This window comes from Phyllostomus discolor, chromosome 7 (assembly GCF_004126475.2).
Source record: "Phyllostomus discolor isolate MPI-MPIP mPhyDis1 chromosome 7, mPhyDis1.pri.v3, whole genome shotgun sequence".
Lineage (NCBI taxonomy): Eukaryota > Metazoa > Chordata > Mammalia > Chiroptera > Phyllostomidae > Phyllostomus > Phyllostomus discolor.
Genome location: NC_040909.2, coordinates 62,883,482 through 62,897,466, shown reverse-complemented (window position 1 = coordinate 62,897,466; position 13,985 = coordinate 62,883,482). Strand labels below are relative to the sequence as shown.

Here is a 13,985-nt window from a genome sequence, read left to right as displayed (position 1 = left end):
TATTCTTGACTACTTTCTGAGTTTTTAATTTTACATCGTGGGAAGTCAGAACCTAAATTTGAGGTACCACATTTTTAGAATTTTTTGCCCTTGCCTATATCATGATCTTACTATGTTTTACAAGATGTTAGACCTTGTTTGAGTAGCTTAACTTCTTTTTTCATAGGCACCCCACATGTTGAATTACTGAACTTTAGAGACGACAATATAAGTTTTAAACACAAGAATACTCGTTTTAGGAAACCTGGGACTTGAATTGTTTGCTATATATTTTTAAAATAGGTTATTCAGAATACACTCAGATGTCAGTGAAATGCCATTACCGTTTATTGATCACCTATGTTTTATTTTATATTGCTGTCATTATGACATTACCAGTGTTCAAAATGAACTAATTTAAGTGGATATCAGAGAAACCTGGGCTTTATATAAAACATTCCCCAAGAGGCAAATTTGACTTCTGTAATTCATTAAGATGACTTATTAAATTAAATTAATTAGTAGACTTAATCTGCCTGTTCATTTATATCTTTAATTTTGGTTTTTGCCTTTTCACATTGTTTTCATATGCTGAACAAATGGATATAAAACTATGTCCCTAAACTGAAGTTTCTTGTATACCTCCAAAACCATATTAAAGGATATAGACTTTAATGCAGGGCTTGGTAGTTTTTAGGAGTTTTTAGGTAATTTGTGTTCTGGCCACCAACTTCTAATTATGTATAATTTATGATAATTCTGGTCAGCCACTTTTGAATTTTGAAAAGGTAGATTTTTTTTTAAAAAGAAGAAATGCTTTAAATATTTTAGAGAATATGCCATGTTTACTATTGGGTGTTTTGGTAGCATATATTTCTATGACTAATAAATACAATTATCTTATTTTTAAACGCAGGATATTTTCTCTGGAGTGTTTTTAAAAATCCTAGTATAAATTACCATCTATATCAAAAAAGCAATAATTCTAATAAAATGCACATTTCTGAAATTCATATGACCTACTATTTGCTGACATAATTTAGAATTTAGGAAGAGAGCAAAACTTTCTCACAGAGTGGGTTTGGAAAGTGAGACTTGGAGAATGTGCTTGTCATTAAGTGGATGAAAATGAATTTTCCTCTAGAAGTCACTGTTCCCATCAGTTTACTTTGGTCTTTGGAAAAGGATATTTGTCACCAATATTTTGGTTCAGTTTTTTACTGTTGCCCTCTTCTCCAGCTCATAACTATATATTATTATTGATAGTTCAAGAATAAAATTAATATGAAACTAACTGAATAGAAGGTGGGATCAATTTGCCATGACCACACATGACCTTTAGGTGAAGATACTGCCATTATGAAATGCATCATATGTGTCTAGGACTTAGCGTGGGTTTTAGAACATGCCATTACTTTCGTAATTTGTTGTGGGAGGGAATAACAAACTTGCTTCTGGTAGTCCAGGCCCAGTCCAGTCGTTTACCTAGTTCCTCTTGGGCAGATTCACACCAGTTTTCCTCTTTAAGGGCCAAAGTTAACCTGTGAACTAATTAATTATATAACAAACATGGAGTTTAACAGGTACAAATTATAGGTTGAATTCCATAGATTTTCTTTTTTAAAAAAAACATTTATATTGATTTATAGTAATGATTATAATATTAATGTAATATATTTTTATTTTTAAATATATGTATATATATTTTTTTGTCAAAGGAGTAAGTCCCCCTGTCAGTGGAGGATGGGATACGTCAACCTGGGGGATGAAATCAAACACTGAACCTCAGAGCCAACCAGTAGCCTCTCCTAAAGCAATTACAAAGCCAGTTCGGAGAACGGTGGTAGATGAATCTGAAAATTTCTTTAGTGCCTTTCTCTCTCCATCGGATGTCCAGACCATTCAGAAGAGTCCAGTGGTATCAAAACCACCAGCTAAATCACAGAGACCAAAAGAAGAAGTGAAAAGCACGTTACAGGAAACCTTGCATACTGGACAGTCAAGAACAGATGAAACAATTGAGTCAAAAGTAAAAGACTTCTCTCCTTGTGTATCCTCAGGGGAAACTCTGGTAGTAGGTACTCTGCCACCTAAAACTGAAGGCAAGCATGGAGAAACCATTAATAAAGAATCTGCTATGAAGGTGTCAACCATAAGTTTGAAAGCATCTGAGAGTATAATGAATGTGAGAACAACTAGGGAAAATGTACCTAATATGTCTATGCAGTCTCTCACAGCAGAAACAAAGGACATGACCTCAGAAGCAAAGGAACAAAACACGAAGATAGACAGAGTAATACACCTTCTCCTCCTGTTAGTACCTTCTCATCAGGTACTTCTACCACCAGTGATATTGAAGTTTTAGATCATGAAAGTGTAATAAGTGAGAGCTCAGCAAGTTCAAGGCAAGAGGCTACAGATTCAAAATCAAGCCTTCACTTGATGCAGACATCTTTTCAGCTTCTCTCAGCATCTGCGTGTCCTGAGTATAATCGTTTAGATGATTTCCCAAAACTCACTGAGAGTTGCTGCTCATCAGATGCTTTTGAAAGAATAGACTCATTTAGTGTTCAGTCGTTAGATAGCCGAAGTGTAAGTGAAATCAATTCAGATGATGAGTTGTCAGGCAAGGGTTATACTTCAGTACCCATTATAGTTAATTCTTCAACTCCAAAGACTAAAATAGTTGAACCTGTTGAAAGAAAATCTGAAGAAGTAAATGAAACATTAATTATACCCACTGAGGAAGCAGAAATGGAAGAAAGTGGACGAAGTGCAACTCCTGTGAACTGTGAACAGCCTGATATCTTGGTTTCTTTGGCACCAGTGAATGAAGGACATTCTGTCTCAGACAAGGTGGCTGAGCAGTGCGAAGCTGCTGAAAGTCAGCTAGAAGCACTTTCTGAGAAGGAAGATATTTGCAAGGTAATTCTAGAAAGTGGAAGAGGTTTTTTGGATTGCTTCTCAGAGATTAAATCATGTGTTTACTTTTAATATTTAGTGATGCATAATGACTTGTACTGATTTAAAAAAAGGCATTGTGCTATTTAATGTGGCATTAAGGGCCTTAACATTGAAGAATCATTCACAGTAAGTTATTTGAAATTTCTCTAAGGCAACTATGATATTAAGTTGATATTTCAGTATAACAGCATAAAAATGTTTTCCTTTTATGACTTTGCTGTTAAGTCCTTATCACCTCTTATATAATGCTCATTAATTTGTCATTTTGCAAAGGACTATCTTTGTAAGTTAACATATATCTTCAACTCCTTTGCAGATAGAGCTAAAACAAATCTAAATATTATATGGTTTTTCCTAACATCGAAACATTTTTTACATGTTCACATTATTTGTAGCAAATCTTAAATGAAAAATTATTTTTAGATTAATTATTAATTTTTTAAATTTATTGATTTGAGATATATAGAGAGAGAGAAACATTGCTTTTGTTGTTCCACTTACTTATGCATTCATAGGTGGTTTCTTGTAGATGCCCTGATCTGGGTTCAAACCTGCAACCTTGGTCAATCAGGATGACACTCTAACCAACTGAGCTACCTGGCCAGGGCTTTTAGATTAATAATTGATGTATTCTGTTGTTATTATTATTGCTTTAGTTTGTTTTTTCTCTTTTATGTTATTTTTAATATTTCCTATTAATAGCTATCTGATAATAATAAGGGGAAATGTCCAAAGAACAAAGGCGTTGCTTAGGATGTCAAGTTGCTTCTACCTAACACATGTAAAAGGTTGTAAAATCTTTAACTAACATTAAGTAAGTCACAGTTTTGGTTTTTCCTATGATTTTTAGATACAGAAATTGAGTTAGATCTGCCATCTTTAATAGACTTCTCTGAGATACAGGATGTCTTGAACAAATGTCCTGTAAGTGCCAGGGACTGAATTATTTAATGTAAAAATGTGCCAGATTCTCTTACCTGGGTTTAGTATAATTCACAAACAAAACGTGATGCTATAGCTTTACTAGCAGTTTGAATTCCTAGAAAGCAATACTATTTTTTATCAATAAGATATTTTTTTAACTATTTTCAGAAGGTAAGTGATTTCTAAATTAATCTAGACCTAAAGTAAGACTTATTATTTATTTATTTTCTTAGTATTAAAGGTGCCATTCTTCCCCCATCATATACAAGTTTATCACTGCTTCAGCAGGACCTAAGCTGCTAGTATATCCTAACCATTCCTTTTTGTTCAGCTTTATTCTGATATATTTTACAGATTTTTAAAATTGCATATCTATGGATTTTCTAAAGTTATGTTTTAAGTGCAAGTTATCATACTAAAATTAGTTACATGTTACATGTTTGGATTAAAGAGTAATATGGAAGAACATATACTTGTATATCCCCTACCCAGCTAAGATATAGAACATTGGTAGAGGCTTTGAAGCCCCTTTTATTATTATTATTATTTATTTATTTAATTGTTTCTATCTATTTTCCTCTTTTGGTGGGATACATACAGTCTTCCCAAGTTTTTGCTGTTACAGCCCTCTGTAAGTGTTTTTGTATAATAACACATGCAACAGGTTTCTCCGCTAAGGTAGACCTAAAAGTAGAATTTTCTACATTAAAAGGTATGTAGATCTTCAGGTAGATATTGCCCAATTGTTTTTTGGAAAATGGCTTACTAATTTACATTCCCACCTGCTATGTGCTTGTACTAATTTATACTCTCTTACCAACCTTGTATGAGTATTTTTTGTACTATATTCATTTTGTTCTCAATATTATTTTTAATTCTTCTTATGAGTAGTGCTGTTTTATTGGTTATAGTGGTTAGTTACCTTTTCAACTCATCACTGCATGTAAAATGGTCTTTTAAAGTTAAATGTTTGACTTTTGCATATTTTCCTTTTCTAGAGAGTTGAATTTCTGAATGAGAAACTGGACAAAAGGGAGGCTCAGTTATTATCCCTTAGTAAAGAAAAAGCACTTCTAGAAGAAGCTTATGATAATCTTAAAGAGTAAGTATTTAACAAATGTGAATGATTTTACACATTTTGTAGAGGCTTCTATACTTGGTTATTATTTAAGAATGTATTTTAAATAAAAATAGTTTATAATTTAACTTGTTTATAGTTAGAAATTTGAATAGCATTTCAATTCTAACCTTAGAGATTACCTTTCTCCTTACATTATCTTTACTGTATTACCTTTGAAGAGAGGCATTGAAGAGAGGTATTTTGTGGGGAGGGGGGAAACCTATTTCCCCTTATTAATAATATTTTAGAGGTAAGGTTTAAAACATATCTTTAAAGAAAACACTGATATTGTAATTTAAAACAATACTGAGTATTGGTTTGTTTTAAGGAGGTGATTGGTAGAATGTAGCACAAGACTCAAACTGAAAAATTTTACTTTTATATTATTTTTACATGTCAAACATTGGTGACATTTTTAGTTGCTAATGGGTTGTCTTATTAAAATAAATTAAGCAGATAATTTTCCTCTAAAAAGTTAAGATGCCTAAAACTAATTTATTTTATATATACTGAAGACAATGTTATTTCCCTTTGTAAAGTGAACTCAACCTTATTACCTTTAGACTATTTAAATAACTATCCTTACTCTCAGTATTATTTTAAATTTAGTGAAATGTTCAGAGTGAAAGAAGAAAGCAGCAACATTTCTTCTTTGAAAGATGAGTTTACTCAAAGAATTGCAGAAGCAGAAAAGAAAGTTCAGCTAGCCTGCAAAGAGAGGGATGCTGCTAAAAAGGTAATGGAAGTTTAAAGTAATATTAATTAAACTATGTAGAGACAATAGATTTTTAGGAGTGCCTTCATACTATTTTGGTATTGGAAAAAAGAGAGGTAAGAGTAAAAGGATACTATAGAAAACACTGAAATTGTAAATTTTTCAATACCTTTAGAATTATAGATTTTGATACTTACAAAATTCTAAGCACATACTTGTCCATATAATTTATGTATAAGTCCTTGGAAGATATATAGCAAGGATCACTAGAATAATTTTTGTAAATGATAATTTTGTTAAAATAACACAAGTCTAAATAACACTAAGTAAAATTTATCATTACTCTCATTTGTTATTTTTCCACCACTTCAAATGTATTTATATATACATATATACACACACATGTATACATACATAGGTATATATAATTCTTCAGGTCAAAATATTTCTAATGGTTAGTGACTCTTGGGAGGCATAACATTTATTCTAATGTAGGACTTCTCAACCTCAGCACTATTGACATTTTGGGCGCATAATTTTATGTTGTATGGGACTCTCCTGTGCATTATAGGGTGATCACCAGTGTCCCAGGCCCCTACTTACAAGATGACAGTATCACTCTTCCCTACTGAAGTCCCTCCTTCTCTTCAGTTGTGCTAATTAAGAATGTTGCCAGACATTGCCAAATGTCCCCTTTGGAGCAAAATCACTCCTGTTTGGGGATTATTGTTCTGAGTCTTATAATTTGGAACAGTTGGCTAGTTCAGAAATTGGTAATCCTCTAAGGTAAGTATTCACTTATGTATTTAATTTTTTTAAGGTTAGTATTTATTGCTTGTATCTCAACTCTGAGTAATAACATTCCTCAGTATTTGCCATTCCCAGTTCGGTTGCTTTCCTCCTTCTTGACCAGTGTTAATGTTAATAGTGTATTTATAATTTTTCTGTGTATACTCTTACAGAAAAGAAATATATACTTCCATTTGCTTAGTTGCTTTAACTGGCTAGCTCATTTCAGACACTGATAATAACCTCAGACTACCTAACCAATTTATCTCCTCTTGTCCCTACTGTATTTCATTTAGACCAGTTTAATCAAGAAATTAGATTTTAAGTAATGTTTGTTTTGTGTACTGCATTTTGAATTACAAATCTAAAATATATCCAAATCATTAACTGTAGGTGGAAAAAATTTAGGCTCTGAATTTTAACATATTATATGTACTACCTTGTATGAACCCCCTGCATGGGAGGCATAGGAAATTCAAAGGTAAATTGAATTACCTTTAGTGATGAATTTGCTTCCTAGTGATGGAAGACATTGTCAGCAACTGTGAAGTACTAGGCAGAATGAAGTAAGTTCTAGAGATAAATTAGCAGTTTGGAACGGTATCACAGAGGATGAATTCTGACCAGGGGAACTGAGAAAGGTTTCATGGAAGACATGACATTCTACTAAACTTTGATACATGAATCAAATTTGAAAGTTGGAAATGGGTAGTAGTGTTGTGGGTGATTCGGAGTATGGACTTTGAGGCTTCACAAACCTGGTTTCAAGTCATAATTCTACACCCTTAATAGCTCTCAGACCTTCAGAGTTTACTCAGTCTTTCTGAGCCTTAGTTTTCTTATTTCCCTAATTGAATAATACAGGTGCCTCCTTCATAGGCTTATGAAGATTAAATGATATTGGATGCAAAGTATACTTTACATATCTAGTAAATGTTAGTTGTTTTAAGCTATTATTTAATTTCAGAGAATCTTTTAAAACCAAATTTTAGGTTATGGAACACTTTGCACATCACCATACTTTTCCATTGTAGCTTTAAAGATAAACTATCTTGACATGTTTCTACTGAACTTCTGCTTTATTAAAGTAGATCATACTTTATATAATCATGTTTTTCCTGTCATTTCACAGTACACTAGTGTGAGTTTTCATAAGGAAAAGAAATACAGTGAGAAGTGGAGACATGTACTATTTGAAATGTTATTCCACATATGCTTGTAGAAAATGTGGAGTATTGAAATTTAACTTATTCTTTATATTTCTATATTAAAACCTATATGTATGTGAATTCGGGGGTTCTATATTGTTTTCAAAGCTGTTTCCTTAGTAAACCAAGGCAATAAATAAATTCAGGTTAACAGAACAAAACTTAGATATTCTTATCAAGAATGTGATTATTGATGACTTCTTTGAATGTGGAAAAAATTGAAATATATGCCCAGAGTTAAAGTAATTCTTCATGATATTTACATTATTTTTTAAATTAGGAAATCAAAAGTATAAAAGAAGAACTTGCAACTAGATTAAATAGTAGTGAAACCTCAGACCTCTTGAAAGAGAAAGATGAGCAGATCCAAGGATTAATGGAAGAAGGTATGTACTTAGTTGATTATGAAAAATACTGTGAAGACAGGAAAAATACTTGCCACTTAGTTAGCTGCTGCTTCCTAATAAAAAATATTGGAAGCAAGGAAGGTTTGAACTTAAATCTTAGAAATTGTAGATGGTAATTTATGGAAGGATGGGGAGCAAGATGTATAGCAGCAGAGTTACCCATATGTAGCTTTTTGTTTCTATGGAGGGATAAAAATAACTCCCTAAAAAATAGAAGTTTGTGCTTCCTGAAGAAAGCTTGTAAGAGGTGTTAGAGTGTGTCCTTTAAACCAAGATATTTAAGGTTATAATTCTGGAGTTTTTGTAGTGTCTGAATTTCTAGCTTGGGACTATATGGTATTATTATATTATTCTGGTATTTGCTGGTGAATTTTCATTATATTCATGTTTTAATTTTTCAGTTATTAAGTACTCTGTGAAAAGGTTTATAATTAGCAGGGTTATATAAATTAAAGATTCTTCATGAGATAAATCATTACAAGTGATCACTGAATTAATTTTGTTAGTATTAATAATATAGGAAAGAAGGTAGTTTTGGAAAAAGTGTCCAAGTGAATTTTTCTTTTATTTATTTTTCTTTTTTTTAAATCCTCGAGGATATATTTATTGATTTTAGAAAGAGTGAAAGGGAGAGGGAAAGTGGGGTGTGGGGAGGAACATTGATGTGTTGCCTCCAAATGGATGAACCTACAACCTTTTGTTGTGTGGGGCGATGCTCAAACCAGTTGAGCCACTGGGCTAGAGCCTTTTACTTTTCTTAATGTTTTGTTAGTTAAAAGAATAATATGTGCGACTTGTAGATATTTTGAAGTTACAAGAAGTGTATGAACAAAGAGAAAAATAGGTCATAATTCAATTTTATAATGAATTGTTCATTTGTTCTAGTCTCTTTTTCACACATTTTTAATATATTTTAAACATAATTAAGATCATATATCTAATTTGCAATCTTCTTTTACATTCCCCTATTCCCTTAAATACTTTGATACCATCATGAATGGTTATATTCAAGTTCATTATGTGGATATACCATAAAATGTCTAGTGTTTTCCTAATATTGTACATTTATTTCTAAAATGTTAATATTACAAATTATGGTGTGATGATTGTTCCCATGATTAAGTCATTGAGCTAAGTGAATTTTCAGAGTTAAGTGTTTGAGAACAATAGGAAACATTTGCCTCATTTAAAAGAGTTTACCCAATTTTTTCTTTTCATGTATGAGGGGGGGCCCTCCCCCAGAATAGAATTATCTTCTGGTGGGTGGGCCCTTTGTAGTATAGGCTTCCCCTGGTAGGTGAGTGTTCTAGGAACCCATCTGTATCAGTGTGCCAGCTGACATTGGTGTGAGGCTGCATTCAGCTTCAGTGAATTTTTTTTTGAAGACTCTTTCAAACTGTTTGCCCATTTCATGATGGGTGATTTGTGAGCTCACCTGCCCACACTGAGCTGGCTTTAAACAGTTTCTGACCAAAAACAGCGTGACCAGCATGCCCCACCTTCCCTATTCACTTTATCTCACCCCCCAGCATCTTATTTTTGTTTCCCTGGATGAAAAAAAATCCTCAAGGGGAAATGTTTTGCCAGTGTGGAAGAGGTGAAACAAAAAAAAAAACGATAGAAGTACGTTTTTGTAAAAAACGGCATCAAAATTGGTGAATTAAAAAAAATATTTTGAGCATTGGGAAAAAAATGTCTTAATAGGTGCATTGCATCAAATGGAGAGGACTTTGAAGGTGACTACAGTTTAAACATGTAAGAATAAATTTAAAAAAAACTTTTAAAAGATTTATTTATTTATTTTTAGAGAGGGAAGGGAGGGAGAAAGACAGAGAGAGAGAGAGAAACATCAATGTGCGGTTGTTGGGAGCTGTGGTCTGCAACCGAGGCATGTGCCCTGACTGGGAATCGAACCTGAGATGCTTTGGTTCGTAGCCCATGCTCAATCCACTGAGCTATGCCAGCCAGGGCTCAAATTCACAATTTTTTATAAATAAATTCCAATTTGGGGGGAGTTCTCCCTCATATTAAGCTAACATTTATCAGTTAGCCTGTCAGATATTGTATTTGGTGCAATAATAAGTAAACACACTTTCTGTCCTTTAGGAAAGGAAAATACAGGTACAAAGATAATTAAACCCAGTCTAAACATTAAAATAGAATGAAGAGTTGATAAAAACACCTTGAAGTCACTAACTACCTTGTATTACAATATCAGAGATGGAGGGAAAGGCTAAATGTATGGTTTTATTATTTTAAGAAATTATTTAAAATGTTAATATCAAATTTCACTATTTGGAATTTAGTAATTTAGTCAGGGGTAGGCTGGTATTTTCTTTTGCTTAATGAAATTCTTTATATGGAAAATAGACTTTATTTGGGAATGCTTACATATTGCTTCTATATCCCCTAGAAGTATTTTTAAACTCATAGTTGAAAAGCTAAAAAGCTGAAAGCATACTACAGTGAATAACAGATTGTTTCATTACTTCTATTCATCAACTATTAACATCTAGCCACACCCTCATATCTTTCTGCATATTGCCAAACCATTTGAAAACAGATGACATATCATGACATTACACTCTTAAATTCTTTTTTTCAGCTTTATTGAGGTATAATAGACAAATAAAAATTGTATACATTTAAGGTATACAACATGATTTTTAAAAAAGATTTTATTTATTTACTCAGAGGGGAAGGAAGAGAGAGAGAAACATTGATTGGTTGCCCTCGCATGCCCCCAGTTGGTGGCCTGGCCTACAACCCAGGCATGTGTCTGGACCTGCAATTGAACTGGCAACTTTGGTTTGCAGGATGACACCCAACCCACTGAGCCATAGTACTCACGGCTACAGCATGGTTTTTCGATATATGTATACATTGTGAAATGATTATATAATCAAGCTAATTAATACATCACTCACCTTTGTGGTTAGGGTCTGCCCTTTAGCACATTTCAAGTGTATAATACAATATTTTTAACTTTAGTCATCATGCTGTACATTAGATCTCAAGAACTTACTGTGCATAACAGAATCTTGGTACCTTTGGATCAACATCTCATTTCCCCTGCTATCGACGTCTTGCTAACCACCATTCTACTCTACTTCTATGAATCCACGTTTTTAGATTCCACATATGAGTGAGATCATGCATTGTCTGTGCCTCGTTTGTTTTATTTCATACTCTAGGTTCATCTATGTTGTTGCGAATGGCAGGATTTTCTTATTTTTAAGGCTAAGTAATATTAAATTTACATACACACACACCATATTTCCTCTATACACCACATCTTTATCCATTCATCCATTGACAGACTGGTATTTTCCGTATCTTGGCTCTTATGAATGATGTTGCAGTAAACATGGGAGTGCAGATATCTCTTTGAAATACTGATTTCATTTCATTTGGTTGTATACTTAGAAGTTGAATTGCTAGATTATGAGGTAGTTCTGTTTTTAATTTTTTGAGGAATCTCTAATCTATTTTCAATACTTGCTATACCAATTTACATTCCTACTAGTAGGGTACAAGTGTTCTCTTTTTTCATATTCTTGCCAATATGAATCTTTTATCTTTTGATAATAGCTGTCCTGACAGGTGTGAGGTTGTATTTTATTGTAGTTTTGATTCGAGTTTCCCTGATGGTTAGTGATGTTGATCACTTTTTCATAGGTGTGTTGGCCATTTTTTGTCTTCTGCCAAGAAATGTTTATCCATGCCTTCCCATTTTTTTAAATTGACTTATTTGTTTTTTGGCTGTTGAGTTGCATGAGTCTATATATTTTTGATATTAATCTCTTATCTGATTTATGACTTGCAAATATTTTCTTCTATAGATTCTGTCTTCGTTTTGCCCTTTTTAAAATTTATTTCTTTTTCACTTACAGTTGATGTTCATGATTATATTAGTTTTAGGTAATACAGCATAGTGGTTAGACATTTATATAATTTAGGAAGTGATCTCTCCGATAAGTCTAATACCCACGTGATAACATACATAGTTTGCCCATTTAAAGTGTATAATTCAGAGAGGGAAGATGGTGACAGGGTAGGTGGTGACAGTATATACTTTGCCCATTTAAAGTGTATAATTCATAGAGGGAAGGTGGTGACAGGGTAGGAGGGAGCAGATTCCACTCCCCCCTACACATGGGAGAAAAACCTAGCTTATCTACAGAGGAACAGAGCAAGCAGCCAACAGTACCCAGCATATATGAAAATACGAGACCAAAAATTGTAGTGGACACTAAAAAACTGAATGTTAAGAAGAGTGCTTGAAGTCAATAAGGTCCCAGGGACCAGCTCCAGAACGAGAGTGGCTGCAGCACCAGGCCTGGTGCCCACCCCGGGTCTGCTGCAGAGTCCTTGGGAGAGAGCCAGGTCAACCACTCTCTCCCTCCCTCCCTGGCCAATCAAGGGTTAAACACCACTGGAGAGATCTGGTTGCTTGAAGTGGCAGAGATGGTAAAAAGGACAAAGTGGCAAACACACAGGGGCTGTGATCACCTACAGAGTCTGTGGATGCTGGCTTGGGAGAGTTGAGAGTCACACAGTGACGGGCACTGACCCTGATAGTCACTGGTCTGGCTGGAGAATTGGGCTGGATGGAGCAGCAGGCTTGAGTAGGAGGAATTTCTCAAAAGAAAAACTGTTTGGTGAATACTCTGCCAATAGCCGCGGGGCCTCCTCCCTACCCAGCTGGGCAGCGATCCCAAGGTGGCGCGGAAGTTTGTGCAGAAGCCCCTGAGCACCCCCATACCATTAGGAAGGGCGCTCGCACAAGCCTGCAGGACTGAGGCAACCTGGCTGAGTGAGTGCGCGCTGCACCCCTGCCCACAGAGGTAACCCTGGAGGAAAGAGCGCTCTCAGAAAAGCCTGAATCCAACACCCAAGGCTCTGGGAGAGGCATCAGGCTAGCTCTGGGGAGAGTGGGCACAAGACTAGCTGAGTGCAGATTGGGAAGGGAGAAAAGCCATACCAATTGCCCCTTAGCCTGCTGCAGCCAAAAAGACCAGAAAAACTGGTTTGGACAGTTTGAAACCAATAAGAGAGCTTTGTTTTTTTTCTTTTAAGTAATTTTTCATTTTTTAAATTTTTAGGATTGTTTTATCTTTCCATTCCTTTTTCCTCTCTTTCCTTTTTTCTTGTTTTATTCTTTCTTCCTCTTTCCAATTTTATCTCTCTTCTTCCTCCCTTCTCCTGCCTTTTTTTTAAATACCCACAAGTGAGACCAAAAAAAAACTTGGAACTGTGAAAAGACAGAGTTGGATGCAAAGAGGGGACATCACAACAGCTGAGACAGTGAGACAAAATTTACTTTGCTATTAGAGAGAACCTGCAAATTATTGCATATTTGTATTATTATTTTTTTCATTATTCTTACATCTTTTATAGTATTTTTGTATTCCTTTTCTTTCTGCATAGTCTTCCTTTGCTTGGCTGGTTATATTGTATCATCTGACAGGTTTCCTCTGTTCTATCTTTCATAGTATATTGCTAATTTACTGTCCTTCACATCATTTGCGTTCCTTTAGCATACTACTCAAGGTCCTATACTCCCTATTCTTGTTATCCAGATTCACATACATTCTGTCATATGATTGTTGCTCTAATATTATGGTAAATAATAGCTGTTCCATAAAATTGTAAATACTTCCAACACCCCTCCTGGATCTAAGCCCACTTCACAGTTTCCTGAACTCTATTACTGTAGTGGTTAACTCTATTCTCTCATACACTACACCTATTTACTATCCTTTACTATCACCTCACCTCATAATCTGACCTTCCATACCTCACTGCTTTCTAGATCCAACTACAATCCTTCCCACCCCAACAAAACTCTTATCATCTTTCCATCCTTTCTAAAAAAT

General features: G+C 34.2%; 1 protein-coding gene across 1 annotated transcript in view; it reads left to right on the top strand.

Moving 5' to 3' along the window:
* Nucleotides 1-13,985, top strand: part of TMF1 (TATA element modulatory factor 1) — a 42,238-nt gene that overhangs the window by 1,006 nt on the left and 27,247 nt on the right. The window contains 5 exon segments of the mRNA XM_028518054.2: nt 1,698-2,249; nt 2,252-2,904; nt 4,866-4,969; nt 5,597-5,723; nt 7,980-8,085. Of these exon segments, the coding sequence (XP_028373855.1) occupies nt 1,698-2,249; nt 2,252-2,904; nt 4,866-4,969; nt 5,597-5,723; nt 7,980-8,085 (1,542 nt within the window).